The sequence below is a fragment of the Ciona intestinalis genome, chromosome 8, assembly GCF_000224145.3.
Source record: "Ciona intestinalis chromosome 8, KH, whole genome shotgun sequence".
Taxonomy (NCBI): Eukaryota; Metazoa; Chordata; class Ascidiacea; order Phlebobranchia; family Cionidae; genus Ciona; species Ciona intestinalis.
In genome coordinates this window covers 4,387,972-4,404,239 of record NC_020173.2, presented here as the reverse complement: position 1 = coordinate 4,404,239, position 16,268 = coordinate 4,387,972, and the positions used below count along the sequence as shown (strand labels likewise).

Below are 16,268 nucleotides of genomic sequence, written 5' to 3'. Positions count from 1 at the left end.
AAGCATTTGTACTTTGCACAAAAAGTAAGTTAAAAATACTATTCGCGTACATAGTTTTTACTTAACATGCCACAGGTTGGTAAAAGTTTTGCATTGTAAGTTAGAAAGTTAATGTAGACAACGTGTTTGAACAATGACAAATTACGCTTGTTTGTTTAAAACCTAATTTATATTGTCTAAATTGATATCTGCGGCATTACGATGCGGATTGCAGTAATATTTCTGCTAAATTTGATGTACGACAATATGTAGTTTGGTATCCGTTGGGTGTCGCACTTCAAAGTCGTTGCATTTCTAGATACACGCAGACGCAGTTGCTTTGAGGAGATATTTGAGATACAAGAGGAATAAAGATGACGAGCGGTGTGCCCGCTGGTTCTCTATACAAATTCCTTTCACACAAACGAAAGGTGCTCAGCCTCTATAAGCGATCTCTTCGCCATCTAGAATGTTGGTGTGCCGATCAGTATGGTTATGGTCGTACTGGTTTTTGTTACGAACGCACACTGTTGCGGGCAAGATTTGATAAGTACAAAAATGAGACCGATTTCAAACGTGCGACCCAACTTCTGCGCCTTGGTGAAGAGGAGTTTTGGGAAAACCAGCACCCATTTCCTTTGATCTTCCCAGAGGAGCCAGGTGGTGTAATGTATGAGAGAAGTTGGACACATCAGCTACCAGAAACGACGATGGATCACTGGGAACCACAACAAAAGGCGATGTTTCCAGACTACTTTGACAAGCGTGAAAAATGGTGCGAGACAAGAATGAAAACCTGGCCAGATGAAATGAAATGGTTAAAGGAGTCTGACAAACAAAACATTGAAAAGGGTGTTTCACTTACAGATGAGTTGCCCGCTGCCAAGGAGAAAGATGGTTATCCTCCTTTTTGGTGGAAAACCGTCACTAGGGCACTGGAAAGACCGAAAGTAATGACTTGGTTTCCTAAGGATCAAGATTCTTATTGAGTAGTTCATTTTTCCTCACTTGAAGTTTCAAACAATGTTAAACTAAAAATGTGTTATTTAATGATTGATGTGGAACCGCAAATATAATTATATTTTATTTGACAAGTGAAATATATAATTAATAAAAAATAAACTATTTCTTTGGCGTATTTGTTTTGTGACCCTTATCTTAAAGTAAAAAGCCAAAACTATAATGCATTTGTTTAGTGGAAAAACTGTTGGTTTGTCGGATTAGATAGAATATATTTAAAACTGGCAATGGCTGATCTGCAAATCTTGTTAAAAACTGTCGATTTTGCAGCAAAAAAGCACAGAGACCAAAGAAGAAAAGATACTGAGATGACACCATACATAAACCACCCTATTGGTAACTAAAATAATGGTACAGACTCTTGTATGGGAACAAACTTACAAAATGTATTTAGGAGTGGCAAATATATTAAGTGAAGAAGCGGGTATTAAAGACCTTGTGGTTCTGCAAGCTGCAGTTTTGCATGACACTGTTGAAGATACTGAAACTACTTTTGAAGAAATAGAAGAGTTGTTTGGAAAAACTGTTAAGTGGGTTACATACAGAAATGTTCCTCTTATCTTATGTAGTACATAAAATAATGTAAAGATATCAGGTTTAGCTAAATGTCCAAGATCCATACCATTAATTAAATCAGAATACTAACTTACTTTTACTTCTCAAATAGATCTGTTGTAGCTGAAGTAACGGATGATAAAACACTTCCAAAAGAAGAACGGAAGAAATTACAAGTCTGTAATGCTCCACATAAAAGCAGAGAAGCTAAGTTGGTGAAGCTTGCTGACAAGTTGTACAACCTTAGAGACCTGAACAGGTGTTCCCCACAAGGTAAAACATATCATTTCACTAGTTTACTAGGTGTGCTATTTAAAAGTATATAGCTCAGTTTTGCTCATGCCTGCTAATCACGATTTGCACAAAGTAACATACTTGGTAACTCGCAAGCTTCGCACAAGGTGTGTGAAAAAAAACATTACTGTCGTTTTTCAGCCTTGCGACGATAAAGTAAGTAACATTCATTCAAATCGAGTCCCAAATCATACTAAACTGTTAGAAGGGTATGGAATGTGTGAAAAGGCAAGAAGCTATAAGTTACAGAACGGTTCATTGATCATAAAATCACAAATGTGTGAAACATCGACAGAGCAAAAAAAACACTGAAAAAAAGATAGAGTACAACTGTGTAGATACTAAAACACATCACAGAAAATAACACAAAAAGTTGTTTTTTAGGCTGGAGCGAACAAAGGGTTGAAGAATATTTTAAATGGGCGTTCAAGGTAGTGGCAGGTTTAAGAAATACAAATTCTATGTTGGAAGAAAAACTTGATGCACTTTTTCAAGCAAAAAACATAACAGAAAATTGATTTACTGAGATTTGAAAAGCACTGCAAGAAAAACACAACATAATGTCATGATTCGCTAAAAGCATAGAAATAAAAATCTACAAAACTTAAAGCACAAAATATATATATAAAAACTAGCTCAAAACTTTTATGATTTGGCATAAATCATGATTTATGCCGAAATAAGTTATACATGTTTTGTAAGAATGAATTCTTCATTGCCAGTTTAAAATCCTGATACCACTTCATTAATGTTCTTCTTTTTTCTATTTTTTCTTTAAGAGTAAAAGTTGAAAATGTATCAATAACTGACTTTAACTGTTTCCAATTTTGCACATATAACACAGGTGCACTGTGCTGTTTTAATAAGCTGTATGGTGCCAGTTTAGTACCTTCACAACTGTTTGGTTGTACTTGATTTTCTATTACAGGAATCGAACCATATTCTAATGCCTCATATGTCCTGTAACATTCAGAATTTTTCCCAACTGGTGACAGAGTTAAATCACTGTTCAGTAATGCATGCTGATAGGTTACTGATGACTTGGCACTCTCCTCAGTTAACCAACTACAAAAAATAATTATTTAGGTGTTTAAGACCTAATTATTAAACAGTTTGTTTTCTCATTTGTCTTATGCACTTTTTTTTGTAATTTCTAAAAAGATCTATCATAAATGAACTAATTTTTTCTATTGAATATATAGCCTGAAGCAGTCACATTAAATAAACAGTCTATAAGACTACTCTATATATTAATTGTACCGCAATTAATAAAATTATTAAAATGAACATTCTATGTAGCTGTATAATTGTACTATTATCTATCATACCTTTCCCTGTATTTAAAAATGCACTTTGATCCATTCTTCATGAAGCCAGTCTCTGACTTCAATGTTTCCCTTGAAGAATTAGCGTACACAGTTCCAATAAAGTTGCATATATATGAACGTTCTTTCTCTATGTCAAGAGTCTCTGATTTAACACTTGGAAAGTTCCTGTACCTGAGAAAGTTTTCAAAATTTACGAAGATTTTAAGAGCAGGATTGGCAGCAATAGATAAAACAGAACCTTACGATGCAACGCCCAAAGGCCACTGGAAGATTCTAATGTTGTCAACCAATGGAGAATCATAGACTAAAAACACAACCCTCAAAACTTCATGTTTTAAATACTTCTTTAGCATTGTGTTGTGGCAACTCTCATCTCCTAGTAATAAAAGACCAAGATTTTTTAAGTGTGGCATTTTTAGGATGTAGTCCAACCAGAGTTCTGCATGAGATGAAACTGATTTGTCTCTTCCATTTAACGCAAGCATAACATTCCCACTCGGTTCTTCAAGCAACTGGGATGGAGTTAATCCATTTCCAAGATTATATCTATAGAAAATAAAAGTATTAAATTATAATAAAAAATTTACATGTATTATTGGTAATTAAAAATATAAAAAATGAAACGGGATCATAATAAAACATAAAAAAAATTATAACAAATGAAACGCTTGTGGCAAAAAGAGTACAGCATAACAAAAAGGTCTCCTGCCTTTATTTGCAGTATCAACCCTTATCCGTTTAAATTCATGACCTTTCTACAAAAAAATGAGTTTTAAATCATAAATGCTATTCAGAAAGAGTTTAAAACCAAACCATGATTTTTCACCTTAGATTAAATTTTGATGTAGTTAATCTCGACTGATACCATCCTTCATTTGGATAATCTGGTAGATCAGCCATCAGTATATGTTTCCATAAATACATGCCTATACCACTAGTATCAATGATTTCTAACTTTGGTATGGTTATATTGTCGGCTTGGCTATTTTCTTTTTGTTGAAAGTTCGGTAGATCTGTTTAAAAAAATAGGAAAAAATATATTGTAATTGATTATATGAATGAAATGCTTTTGGAACCACTATTTGAAAATAGGTTAATAGTTAGTTAGGGGTTGGAGGTTATTAGGTAACGGGGTAGATTCTTCACTAGTGCCGAACCACTAATTCTATAAACATAAAATATTACAGGTATTAAATTAGCGCCAAGCTCACTTACCAGCAGAGTGTAAATCTGATTTCCTCTTGGTTTCATGTTTCTGAATCATAGTGTATGCGGAAAAGAGAGATACCAGTCCGTATCCGATGCACATGCAAAATACTGCAGCGGTACGCTTGATTCTCATGCCAAATAAGCCCACAAACTTGTTTTGTTAAAAATTGAATTGTAGTTGCTATTACTAATTCATCTAAACAAAGACTGAATATAAAATAGATAAAAGTTTTTACAGCTGACATGTGAAAAGATACGCATGACTGAATGTATATGGCAATAAAATGTTTGGTTAGGAATATGTGTACAATACGCATTGTCAAAGTTTAGGACAAGAATTAGTTTATGCCGATACCTTTCCTGGTCGGCTAAATAGTTGTTTTTTTACTTCTGTGAAGATAAAATCATGGATATTCAATACGCATTTATGGTTTAACCATTAACGTGCCCAAAAACCGTGTAACGAAAAAGAATGTGTGAATTCGTAATACACCCGCTATATTATTAGCAAGTGCGTACGCCTGCCATTAAACAATTAAATTAGTTTTTAAACTAGCATTTTAGTAAACATGTTTTTTTGTGTACACTGTACATGGCTTGTGTCCGATATCTATGAACAGAGGTCACCGCTAAATTCACTCGTCCGTAAAATTAGGGGACTGCATGGAAATATAAAGCAGAGGTTACTGACTGTTATTAAAATAGGGCCGAATTATTCGTATGTTATGGCAACGTTCTGGAAGAATATGGATTTTTTATTTAAACGTTAAGTATTACTTAACACCAACAAATTGTTGACTAACACTAATGGTGTTATAAAAGTAACATGATACTATCTATCGTTAATTAACTAAAACATGTTTTTTTTAGGAATCATAGAATAGGTACAACTAGAAGTTCTCATACAACTAAAAACAATGGCCTTCTTAACCAACCTACTGTACCCAATTTTTCGACGAAACTCAACATTTGCCTTGTTCATAATCACTGGTGGATTTGCCTTTGCAAAAGTTTTCGATTCTACAACCAGCTACGTATTCTATGACGTCATAAACAAAGGAAATGGCTTCAAATATCTGGAACCAAAACTTCTTCAAATAAAAGCTGCGAAAGCTGCAGAAGAAGATGAATAACTGAAATTCAAAACAACATTGTTCCTGTTTAAATTTGGATATTTATTACTATGTACCTGAGAAATATATGATTTTTGTGTTTGCTGAAATAATTCTGTATTTGTAAAGCGAGTTATTAATACTTGTTGTGCTAGATTGGTTTTAAAAGTTCGGAAATTAAACTTTTTTGGCAAATATCATGAGTTGAATGATTAAACAATTGGTATTAGCGAAACAGAATTTTGGTGTATATGAATTGCATTTATTTTACAGTAAAATGGACATAACTGTTAGGTAGACTCAGATACTGGGTAGGAGCTGGTGTTGCTTGGCAGTGTAGGCATGAACTGCTCAGATGAAGAAGGCAGATTGGATACTTTGGATAAGTTTCATAAGGATGATGTAACTAAATCAAAGGTCATTCTTGAAAACAGACCTGGTTTTGTTATTCCGTTGCCAACAGTAAAAGGTGGGGCCAAGTTTTCTGAATTTGGGGGTACTGTGCAAGAAACTTCAAGACTACAGGCTTACCATGATGCAAAAGACACAATTCTGTCCTCTTGGAAAGTGCGGAAGCTGGCAAACCTAGGAAAAGCAGAGTGGCTACCGGAATATTCTGTTGCAAAAATCTTAAAGCAGGGTAAATTCATGCAAACAAAAAGTCATTTGCATGAAAAGGGTTTCTTAGCTCTCTTCCCCGAAGAATGCCTTTTTCTTTTAGATGTTGGAGACATTGAACTGTGTTACAAAGGTTTAGAACTGTCTATGCAGGATGCCTATACACTCCTCCTCTGTCCAGTACCCGAAAAACTGCGATGTACATTAGATGAATACCAAGTTTATGCATACCTATGTAGAGTAGGCTATCGGGTACAAAGGTACAGTCTTAATGTAAACAATGCTCTATCGAATAAACCTCTTGGTGTATGTGAAAAAAAATTTGAAACAAACCACGAAAACATACAAACTTTGGACAAAAAACATCCTTTAGAAGAGGATCCTTTAGTCCAAAGTGATTTAAATAAGACAAAACGACAAAAGAAAACTGAAGAGTCTGAAACCTTCGCTACAAAATCCGATTTACATAAAACTATGGCTAATAATTGTCAATATAGACACTGGTGGCAAGCAGATTTGAAGTCGAATACCACTAATATGGTACGAAACACAGAAACTACTCCAAGTCATTCCCACAAATGCAGTTTTCCAAATTTTGCAAAATTTCAATCTCTTACCCTAACCTTCCCTGATATAACATTATTACCATTTGAATTACATGTTACTGNACACACTATGCCCAATATATGGCATGAAAGAATAAAAAGGGATGATACAACCACTAATACATTTACAGCTGCTGACTACTCGCACCCAAAACACATTGGATATATAGAAATTTGCCGCAAGGCGAGCAATTGGAGCCAATACAAGGCAATGGTTGCAGAAGCAGTTAATTCTCGTGATACAGAAATGAAGAACCTTCACAAATTAATGAACAGTGGAAAAGTCAAACCTCTTAATCAACCTAATCAAGCACATACCACAAAGTGCATTCTTAACCAATTAAATGTACTTTCAACTGCTAAGGTACAAACCTCAACTGTCAAGCAAAGTACAATGAATGAAATAAAGTTTAATGTGTTTCAAACTGACACTGTGAAACCGTTTCGAAGGACTAAACCTGGACAACCATTTTTGAGAGTGATAATCAGTGCGACACAACATTACCTTCCCACATTTTCTGAAATTTGTGCAGTTAATTGTGTCAGTGATGGCATTCCTGTGAAAATCGCAATTATGGAACACGGAAAACCAATATTTTTTGGCTTCGATAACATTGACATACCAACTGATGTTTTTGGTTAAGCCAATTTTTCAAATAAAAACAGTATTTTTTCTGTCATTGCATAACTAACTATTTTGCAAATGACATTGCTTGGAATTGTTGTATGCATGATTTTAAACAACCTCAATCGGAGGTCATTTTTGAATGTCATTAAGTTGTACACAGAACTACTACTTCAATTTACATAACCTTGATTTCTAAGTAGGTCGTAGGGTCGCGTTTGCTTGTTTAAATGGGTAGTTTAGTTGTTTCCATAAAACTCCCACGTCGCCATGCAAGAATAAACAAACCGGAGTTATTGACGGAAAAGATGGACAATTTTCACCAAACTGTAAACGTGCAATTTAAACTGGGGTACCAATAATTTGCCTGGCGTAAAAAGGCCACGTCTGGCGCAGTGGTTTGTTGTTTATCGCCTTTTTCTTCGCCGCTGTCTGTTTTCTAGAGATTTCTGTCTCGCTATTTAAACTACCGGCAATCTAGTGTCTACTAGCATTCCACGTTAGTACGTCTGGTTTTGTGGGTTAGGATAAGGTTCGAGCCGTATCTGTCAAGAGTCACTTGTCGACTAGAACCGTTCAACATGCAGTTCTTGTATGCGATTGTTATGCTTTTGGTTTTGGACGCAAATGCAAAGATAATTGACACGAGCGAGCATGTTGAAAAGCTATCAGAAGCCAACATTGAATTCACGTTGAATTTGTACAAGAATCTGATTGAGGGTGATCCGATGAAAAACGTTATGTTCTCGCCCGTCAGTATCTCTGCAGGTATGTTAACTGTTTTGTAGCCAGCATGTCTGTATGTTACCTAATGTTTGAATTTTTGTGGTTTAGCACTCGCGATGACGCATTTAGGAGCGAAAGGCAAAACAGCAAAACAAATAGACGACGCCTTTATGTTCAGTAAAATCGAAGACGGCAGATTTCATTCTGCTTTTGGTGAACTGCACGGATTGCTTTTTGATAAGGTAAGTAAAACAACCACATTTGCATGTCAGTGAAGTATGTAACCGATTTTTTTATTTATTGTAACAACGGTTGTCGATAAAAGACCGACTTTCGTGATCGCAGCAAAGGCGAGAATTTTTTGCACAGAAAAAGTGCGAGTTTTTCTTTCTAAACCGCTAATCGTGTTTTTCTCTTCAGGCGTCGGACAACGTCACCGTAAAATCGTCCAATCGGGTGTTCGCTGACAAGAAGAGGAAAGTTCTGGAAGATTACAAAAACGCGCTGACTGTCTACGGTGCAAAACTCGAAAATGTAAGTTGTTTAATTAAAAATCCTACATTTCCTAAGCGTGTTCTTAACAATTAACAACGATCTTTAGGAGTCTTGAGAATACGGCTAAATTATTTTGTAAATATTTTTTTTACTACCAAACGGGGACGATTAAAGATAATGAAAGCATGCACCATCTTCCCCAAACGTAATATATTTCTCCTTACAATTTCTTGACCTATTTTAATGTTATTTTTTTCCCAGGTTGACTTCAAAACGCCAAGCAATGCCGTGAAACAGATCAACGACTGGGCATCTGACGCTACAAATGGAAAAATATCAAATATGCTGCAGGATGACGCTGTGGACTCTAACACTGCCCTGATCGTGGCAAACGCTGTTTACTTTCGCGGGGACTGGCACTCCAAGTTTAACGAAATGCAGACTGAGCGAAGGGCATTCTACGTTTCCCATTACAAAATCGTCGAAACACCGTTCATGTTCCAAAGAGGTAGGCCTGTGCACGTTTTAATTCTTTTAGATATTTCTTTTTAAATTATATATATCCCAATGCTAATGCATTGTACGCGCATTTCAATGCGAAATATTCGCCTTTGCCCTCCGAAATACCATTTTAAAACCTCATTTATGCATTTTAGGTCATTTCAAATACGCGTACATCAGCGAACTTACATTACAAGTCCTTGAGATGGATTATGCGGGGAAAGATTACAGCATGGTCCTCCTTATGCCCGAAAACTTTGACCTTGCTAAGGTTGAAGCCAACTTGAACCACGCCAACCTTACAAATTGGTTGTCCGCCCTCAAATACAAGTCTGTTGATGTAAGTGACCTGTTATTTCATTTTTAAAAGACTTTTACAAAAGATATATTTACCACGTTATAAACGATGCCCCCAACACTCTTCTCCAAACTACAACTTAAATTCATTTAAGTAAATACAGCCTTAGAGTCATTTTACCAAAGATATAGGTCTGGCGCCGTGGCGTAGTGGTTAGCGCGCCTGTCTCTACCCCAAAGGTAATGGGTTCAAGGTTCGTCGCTGCTACCATTGTGGGCGTATGTGTCCTTGAGCAAGACACTTAACGGCAATTGCTCCAACCCAGTGGTCACTAATGGGTTGTCCAAATTATCAGCCATACATAAAAATGGAAAAAAAATCCAAAAAAAAAAAATAATCACCCACAAAGTAAGATACTTGGTAACTCGTAAGCTGGCGCGAGGTGCACACCCGTGTTATAACGACTGTCGTTTTCCGGCCACGCGAGGATAAAGTAAGTTACGTTCATTCATTCATTCATTCATTCATATATTTACCATGTTATGAACGATGACCCCCCAACACTCTTCTCAAAACTACAACTTAAATTCATTTAGGTAAATACAGCCTTAGAGTCATTTTTACCCACACAACGAGTTTAAAATCTATTGTTTTGTTGCTAGTTCTATTGGCTTCGCTGTTTTAATTAATTTGATCTTCGCTACTGTATTCAAAGAGATATATAAATACTTACGTTGAATGCTTTGTCCTTCCACTAGCTCTCTGTCCCGAAGTTTAAGCTGGAAGAGACGCTGCAGTTGCAGGAGGTTCTTCCGAAGATGGGTGTGACCGATCTGTTTGACCGACAAGCGTGTGATCTGACCGGCATCTCGAAGAGCAAAGACCTTAATGTGGACCAGATTGTGCATAAGACCGTTTTGGAGGTAAGTCGTGTCCTTGTTGATCACATTTAATGCATGTCAACACACTTTGCATGTGTTTTTTGGGCAAATGCATCGAAAATAGCCGCCAATATGTCTCCGGATTTGAGTCTGCATATACTAACCTGCATTGTATATGCTTTACCCGCTCACTTCATGCTCAGGTGGACGAGCAAGGCAGCGAAGCAGCTGCCACGACCACTGTTCGTATACAAGCTCGTTCCTTGAACTCTCGCCCAAGCTTTGTGGCCGACCACCCTTTTCTGTGGGCGATTCGGCACCGGCAGAGCGAGCTGCTTATTTTCATGGGACGCTTGTCACGACCGGAAGGCCCATTGCTCGACCATGATGAATTCTAATCTACTTTTCCACTTTGAACCGGTTTCTACCGGTTTCTCATTGTTCTTTTTCCGCACTTCTGCCTTGCTTGCCTTGAGTTTGCTATTCACGTGTTTTTGCCACATTCACTCGCCTGTAATAAAACACAACGTATAAGACGTTATGATGTGTAACAGGTCGAAGAAAACGGAGGAGCTGTACCCCAGGAGCGAGCAGACGCCAACCAAACACCAGCCCTTGATCGTCCTGTCGTATACGTTGACCACCCCTTCATCATAATAGTGCGCGGTCGAGCTAACAATGCTTTCCACCTCTTTGGCGCCTACAAGCGGCCAGCAGGAAAGATCCGTTCCCACGACGAGCTATAACATCAAACACCGACCGTTACCAATATGCAGTATTTCTGGACTCTTCTGCCAATGCATGGACTGTATGCTTTTTCTATCACGCTGTTTTGTACGAAAATCCAACTTTGTTGGTGCCGATTTTTAAATATACAGTAATTGATTTTGTTAGTCATGTCGAAATAACTGTTAGTAAATTTACAACCAATGCCCTGCTTTAGTAATAAATTACTGGCAAATATATTATGTGGTTATTTCGAAACTGCCTGTACAGAAAATGAGTGATTCAAATTAGTAGTGAACCATTATATGTTTATCCCAAATGCATTATACGTATATATAGTAGGGCGGGGTAAGACGGAACATGTTTTTATTCTCTCTTCTCGTCCCATTTGGTGGTAAACAAAGAATTTTTAGATAATTTTATATAGTAGGGTGGGGGAAGATGGGACAGCTTTAGCACATAATATAAAAATATCCGAATGGAGTTTTCAACAATCAACAACGGTCTATGGGAGTCGTGAGGATACGGTTTTATAATTCTTTGAATGTTCTTTGTTTACTACAAAATGGGACGAGAAAATGAAATGAAAAGGTGTCCCATCTTCCCCCACCCTACTATATCCGTAGAACGTCTGACATGCCAAATATATTCCCTCTAAAGTGGTGCGGATGAGAGAGCATACAAGTATACGTTCATTTTTTCCAATATCTAAAGCCTTAACAGTGTTTAATCCACGTGGTTAACTTACCAGTCACTCGGTTATTGGATGTGTTCATTGCGTCATTAGAGACTTCGCTAACCAAGGGTAGGCGATGTTCATTTTACAACCGATCTGACTCCCAACCAATAGCTGTACTGAACCCGTTCTCGTATTTTGCAGGTAGCCATCTCACGAATGGGTTGTTTGCAGCTCCCCAGTATGTGTTGGTGGCGTGATTGCAATCTCTGTTACGAGACCTGAATATATAGCATGGTGGGGAAAGATGGGACCCCTTGTATCATTCTATTTTTTCGTCACATTTGGTAGTAAACAAAGAAAATTCAAAGAATTATAAAACCGTATCTTCACGACTCCCGTAGACCGTTGTTAATTTCTTAAAATACGATCTGGATATTTGGGTATTCTGTGCCAAAGGTGCCCCATCTTCCCCCACCCTACTATACATAACGAGACAAGTATAATATGCTAGGTTTTCACACAGTTGGGTTTCGAGGATCATAGAGACTTCGTAATTGTACTTTGATCCAGGACTCAGTTTTAACAGCCAATCGTCGGGCAAGCTCTGGCAGTCTACTAAGCTTTTATTACTAGAGTATAAACATATATAGTTAAATTAAACCGAAGCGATACAATAAATTATAAACGTTAGTATACATGTTTTTATTCTTCTATTTCGTCCCATTTGGTAGTAAACAGTAAATATTTACAGAATTATATAACTGTAGCTAGATAGCCCAGCGACTCCAAAATGTCGTTGTTAATTGTTCAAAACACTATAAGGAAATATGAGATTCTATGACTATGTGCTAAAGGTATTTCATTTTACCCTACAATACAATAAATAAAGTAGAACTTACATGTCAACTGAGCGAAGATATAATGCACGTAAACACAAATAACAAAGCAACACTATACACAGAGCAACAGTACAGCGAATACTGGTGGTTCTAACTAACAGCACTCTTTCATTATTAAATTGCAGAAAGCGCCGAACACGCCGTAATCAAGCAGCTGCAGGGAAAAGGTAGAGACTTCGCTGCGTTACATGCGGAAGCAATTACACAAATGTTAAGCGACGTGGATACCGTGCAGTAATCAAAGCATGTTTAATATTCATATACTGTAAGTTTAGCTGGTTTATATGCCAACTAAAAAATCACAATTTCGCAAAGAACGGGATTATTTACAATGCTAATATTTTTCTTACGAACTGTGTAGAAACCACATGGAAAAAACTTGATAAAAACCACTTGTGTGTGTGTGCACAAATTTCTAAAAATCGCAATACAAAAGATACAAAAAAATTATCCGAAATTGGGTCTTATACAGATTCCAACAGTCGTTGTTCCAGAACCTGAAATAATTCAAGTGGAACTCCGGCTTCTTCATCAAAGTTCAATGCAATGTTATCGATGCCTATCATCGCTAAAACTTTCATCCTGTCACCCAGAAAGCACTTTACAACTCGAAAAGTTGACACTGCAAAGACATAAGTTGCATGGAATCGGTCATGGTATGCTTGATTCTCCGGCTTGTGCATTTTTTCAAACACCGCGTGGCTGATTTCAGGCAAGGTATATGTCAGCTTTTCCAAATCGTACACCTCACCCAATTGAATCAAATCCTTTACATTTGTCAATACCTTTAGTACAACACGGCGCAGTTCACCTTTAGTTTTGTAAATAGTATAAGGTCGGTTTTTGATTCGTTTTAATAAAGTATTTAGTTCCTTATTAGAGGTTAGTGTTTCTTGACCGGAAGACTGAGTAATTGCCAATGGACGTTGCTGTGGTGGTTCTGGTGGTTTCATTATATCTGAAATATCCGCTTTAAATTTATCGGCAAAACTGAAGTCATGTCTCGAAACCCGGGTTACATGCTGAGTTTCATAGTCGAACTTTGCGACAATTCCATTAATTTCTCTTAAAGCTGTAGCACAATCATTTTTAATAAGACATTTGTTAATGATCTTGGAAGTCGAACGAAGAACTTTCGTGCAACTTTCCTTCATATTTGAAGTTTCAGAAGTGACCACGTCGGTAAGAGAAATCTGTAATACAGTGCTTTCGTGACAAATTATGTGAAAAGTGAAAACTGTTTCAAAGCGGCTAAAATGTCTCTATATTAACATTTACCAAATTTCCAAGACCGTTTTATGTTGTTTGTTTCTGCGAACCGTGAGTCACAGTATTTCATGAATACATCGGTGTTTATACAATACGTCACCGCCCACCTATAGTCGCTTATACTGATTGTGTATATACCGTATACGCTATGTATTGGATATAGTACTGTGGGAGAAGATTTTTAGCAGTTAATGTCCAAATATCCTGACCGCATTTTAAACAATTGACAACGGTCTATGGGAGTCGTGAGAATACGGTTTTATAATTCTTTGAATGTTCTTTGATTACTACCAAATGGGACGAGAAAAAAGAATGAAAAGATGTCCCATCTTTCTCCAACCTACTATATATCATACTATATAGATACCTCAATATACGCTTCCCAAAGTTTTCGTCGTACTCGATGCAAATCGACTGTAATATTGGGTTCAATTGCTTCTTGAACAAGCGACAAGATAGCTTTCATATCTTTCTCAATTTCATTTTCTGTTCTAAGAACAAACGAGTCGACGAAGTCATTTAATGCAGCGTTCAATTTTCTTTCGATAGCTCCGAAACCCCTGAAGTACAATCTTTAACTATATACTTGTAAACGGCGATAAATAATAATGCTTTTCTTACCTTACCACAATAAAATGAAATATGAGACAAAGGGCTAAAACTAGAATTACAATAATAAAGAAAAAGGCTAAATCCGTCCAGGTCATTTTATCCAAACAAAAACAACTAATATGCGCTAACAGAAACCATAAACAGTATATACATCTAGCTGCAATGTAATCTATGTGTGGACTCTTATGGTTTCACCATAGTAGGTTTCACTGTTCAATTAGAATAACTGAAGTGAAAATCTGAAACTCTCGTTGCGCTAATGGGTATTTCCCTATGTACATACCAAAGAATTGAAAACTGCATTCAAAAATTAGAAAAGCGTTATTTATAATATATATAACAAAGTAGGGGGGAGATGGGACACCTTTTATTCTATTTTCTCCTAGATGGTTGCTAATTGTTTAAAACATAATCAGGATTTTTGTAAATTATATGCTAAAGCTGTACCGTTTTCCCCCACCCCTATACTATACTTAAAATAAAATAACACATCCAATTGGCAAATTTACTGAAATGCATTTAAAAATTCTGTTATTCGTGTTTTGAATAAAATACGAATGGAATCCAATTTAGTAACCATAAATGGTGTTTTGACTGGTGTTTTTAAGTGGTAAAATGGAAGAACGTTTTTTAAGTCCATTGCATTATTCGTTTTGTACATAAGTCAGCACCCAACTAGGAACGCCTGTTAGTTCTGTAAAGTGCAAAGGTATGAGATCGATTCCAGCCAGCGCCTTTTCTTTGTTTCCGCTACTGAGAAATCTTTCTATGACAGAATCAATTGCCAACAAAAACAGAAAAGATGAATTGAAGCGATTAAATGTGGCGTAGCCAACATGACCGACAAAGTTATTTCCGAATAGTTGCACAATTGATTGGCTAATTTTGGTCATTCTTTTTCTCAGCTTTCTTAAGTCTTTTGTTCTTTCCATTTGAATAAGATTCTTCACCAGCGGCGTCGCCTTAACGACAGTACGGCGAAGCTCCCCTTTAGTTTGTAAATTGTATAGGGGGATGTCACGAAACGTTCCAATAAGTTATTGAGTTTCTTGTAAGGCGATTCTGCTGCTGGTCGGGTTAAAATTCTAATTCCCTTGCTGGAAAATTGTTAGCATACTGAAACGGGTTAGGTCCAAAAGCGAGATACCTTGCGGTTTTTGGTGGAATGATTCGAATATTTCATTGATCTTTCTTAGAGCTTTGTCGTTGTCTCCTTTCGTCAAGCACTCACCAACTGCAAACGAGCACGACAGGAAAACTACTGCACATTTTCTTCTCATACTGTAGGGTTCGAGAAACGGAAAAGAAATCTATATACAGCAATGACGGGTCGAATTATATTCTTTTGGTATTACAAGCAAAGCCTAAATGAAAACGATTAAATGTATAAATTGAATATCCTCGTATAAAGGGAAACGACAGTCGTTACCACGTATGTAACTTACTGTATACATTTTTTAGGTACTTAGAATGGGGGAATATGGGACACCTTTAGCACATAATATCAAAATATCCTGATCGTGTTTTAAACAATTAACAGCGGGCTATGGGAGTCGTGAGGATACTGTTTTATAGTTGTTTAAATGTTCTTTGTTTACTATACCAAATGGGACGAGAAAATAGAATGAAAAAGTGCCCCATCTTTCTCCACCCTACTATATGCTTGTATTAAGTAGGGTGGGGTAAGATAGACCATGTGTTCATTTTATTTTCTTGTCACATTGAGTACTAAACAACGCTTATTTAAAGATTTATATATAAACGTATATAACCATAAACCGCGACTCTAAAAGAGCGTTGTTAACAGTTTGAAGCACTTACAGTTTAACCCGAGAAA

General features: G+C 36.7%; 6 protein-coding genes across 8 annotated transcripts; 4 read left to right on the top strand and 2 right to left on the bottom strand.

The window, feature by feature from the left end:
* The first annotated feature begins 266 nt into the window (after nt 1-266).
* Nucleotides 267-1,175, top strand: LOC100184111 (NADH dehydrogenase [ubiquinone] 1 beta subcomplex subunit 9-like). Its single transcript, XM_002130807.5, has one exon. It carries the CDS (start codon nt 354-356, stop codon nt 966-968), a length of 615 nt encoding a protein of 204 aa, XP_002130843.1. The 5' UTR covers nt 267-353; the 3' UTR covers nt 969-1,175.
* On the top strand, nt 1,166-2,789 carry LOC100186488 (guanosine-3',5'-bis(diphosphate) 3'-pyrophosphohydrolase MESH1-like). The gene is made up of 4 exons (XM_002130820.5): nt 1,166-1,335; nt 1,394-1,529; nt 1,667-1,827; nt 2,233-2,789. The coding sequence occupies exons 1-4, from the start codon at nt 1,227-1,229 to the stop codon at nt 2,364-2,366; spliced, it is 540 nt and encodes a 179-aa protein (XP_002130856.1). The 5' UTR covers nt 1,166-1,226; the 3' UTR covers nt 2,367-2,789.
* On the bottom strand, nt 1,979-4,591 carry LOC100176272 (ribitol-5-phosphate xylosyltransferase 1). 2 transcript variants are annotated; one of them, XM_002130852.5, is made up of 5 exons: nt 4,392-4,591; nt 4,003-4,189; nt 3,420-3,722; nt 3,177-3,347; nt 1,979-2,913 (listed from the first exon to the last, which is right to left on the bottom strand). In XM_002130852.5, exons 1-5 carry the CDS (start codon nt 4,516-4,518, stop codon nt 2,511-2,513), a joined length of 1,191 nt encoding a protein of 396 aa, XP_002130888.1. In that variant the 5' UTR covers nt 4,519-4,591; the 3' UTR covers nt 1,979-2,510. The 2 variants fall into 2 exon arrangements, with proteins under 2 accessions (XP_002130888.1, XP_026691377.1); XM_026835576.1 differs by having other exon boundaries at nt 3,519-3,722; nt 4,392-4,585.
* A 517-nt stretch (nt 4,592-5,108) lies between these two features.
* LOC104265914 (tRNA-splicing endonuclease subunit Sen54-like) lies at nt 5,109-7,544 on the top strand. The gene has a single exon (XM_009861060.3). It carries the CDS (start codon nt 5,840-5,842, stop codon nt 7,361-7,363), a length of 1,524 nt encoding a protein of 507 aa, XP_009859362.1. The 5' UTR covers nt 5,109-5,839; the 3' UTR covers nt 7,364-7,544.
* A 27-nt stretch (nt 7,545-7,571) lies between these two features.
* LOC100179418 (leukocyte elastase inhibitor-like) lies at nt 7,572-11,211 on the top strand. Of its 2 annotated transcripts, none has more exons than XM_009861059.3 (7): nt 7,572-8,113; nt 8,180-8,313; nt 8,492-8,605; nt 8,828-9,074; nt 9,223-9,407; nt 10,124-10,288; nt 10,801-11,211. In XM_009861059.3, the coding sequence occupies exons 1-7, from the start codon at nt 7,927-7,929 to the stop codon at nt 10,990-10,992; spliced, it is 1,224 nt and encodes a 407-aa protein (XP_009859361.1). In that variant the 5' UTR covers nt 7,572-7,926; the 3' UTR covers nt 10,993-11,211. The 2 variants fall into 2 exon arrangements, with proteins under 2 accessions (XP_009859361.1, XP_002130997.1); XM_002130961.5 differs by having other exon boundaries at nt 10,450-11,211.
* Nucleotides 11,212-12,256: 1,045 nt separating this feature from the next.
* On the bottom strand, nt 12,257-15,934 carry LOC104265911. Its single transcript, XM_009861058.3, has 3 exons — nt 14,441-15,934; nt 14,187-14,379; nt 12,257-13,743 (listed from the first exon to the last, which is right to left on the bottom strand). Exons 1-3 carry the CDS (start codon nt 14,524-14,526, stop codon nt 13,015-13,017), a joined length of 1,008 nt encoding a protein of 335 aa, XP_009859360.1. The 5' UTR covers nt 14,527-15,934; the 3' UTR covers nt 12,257-13,014.
* Nucleotides 15,935-16,268: the final 334 nt, after the last annotated feature.

Coding starts and splice junctions, on each gene's coding strand:
- LOC100184111 (XM_002130807.5), top strand. CDS start 354: ATGACGAGCGGTGTGCCCGCTGGTTCTCTATACAAATTCCTTTCACAC.
- LOC100186488 (XM_002130820.5), top strand. CDS start 1,227: ATGGCTGATCTGCAAATCTTGTTAAAAACTGTCGATTTTGCAGCAAAA. Junction 1,530..1,666: donor TTGTTTGGAAAAACTGTTAA/GTGGGTTACATA, acceptor CTTCTCAAATAG/ATCTGTTGTAGCTGAAGTAA. Junction 1,828..2,232: donor GAACAGGTGTTCCCCACAAG/GTAAAACATATC, acceptor GTTGTTTTTTAG/GCTGGAGCGAACAAAGGGTT.
- LOC100176272 (XM_002130852.5), bottom strand. CDS start 4,518: ATGAGAATCAAGCGTACCGCTGCAGTATTTTGCATGTGCATCGGATAC. Junction 3,723..4,002: donor ACATCAAAATTTAATCTAAG/GTGAAAAATCAT, acceptor TATTTTCTATAG/ATATAATCTTGGAAATGGAT. Junction 3,348..3,419: donor TGGCCTTTGGGCGTTGCATC/GTAAGGTTCTGT, acceptor AAACTTTCTCAG/GTACAGGAACTTTCCAAGTG.
- LOC100179418 (XM_002130961.5), top strand. CDS start 7,927: ATGCAGTTCTTGTATGCGATTGTTATGCTTTTGGTTTTGGACGCAAAT. Junction 8,114..8,179: donor GCCCGTCAGTATCTCTGCAG/GTATGTTAACTG, acceptor TTTGTGGTTTAG/CACTCGCGATGACGCATTTA. Junction 8,314..8,491: donor ACGGATTGCTTTTTGATAAG/GTAAGTAAAACA, acceptor TTTTCTCTTCAG/GCGTCGGACAACGTCACCGT.
- LOC104265911 (XM_009861058.3), bottom strand. CDS start 14,526: ATGACCTGGACGGATTTAGCCTTTTTCTTTATTATTGTAATTCTAGTT. Junction 14,380..14,440: donor TTTCATTTTATTGTGGTAAG/GTAAGAAAAGCA, acceptor ATTGTACTTCAG/GGGTTTCGGAGCTATCGAAA. Junction 13,744..14,186: donor TTTGGGAAGCGTATATTGAG/GTATCTATATAG, acceptor ACTGTATTACAG/ATTTCTCTTACCGACGTGGT.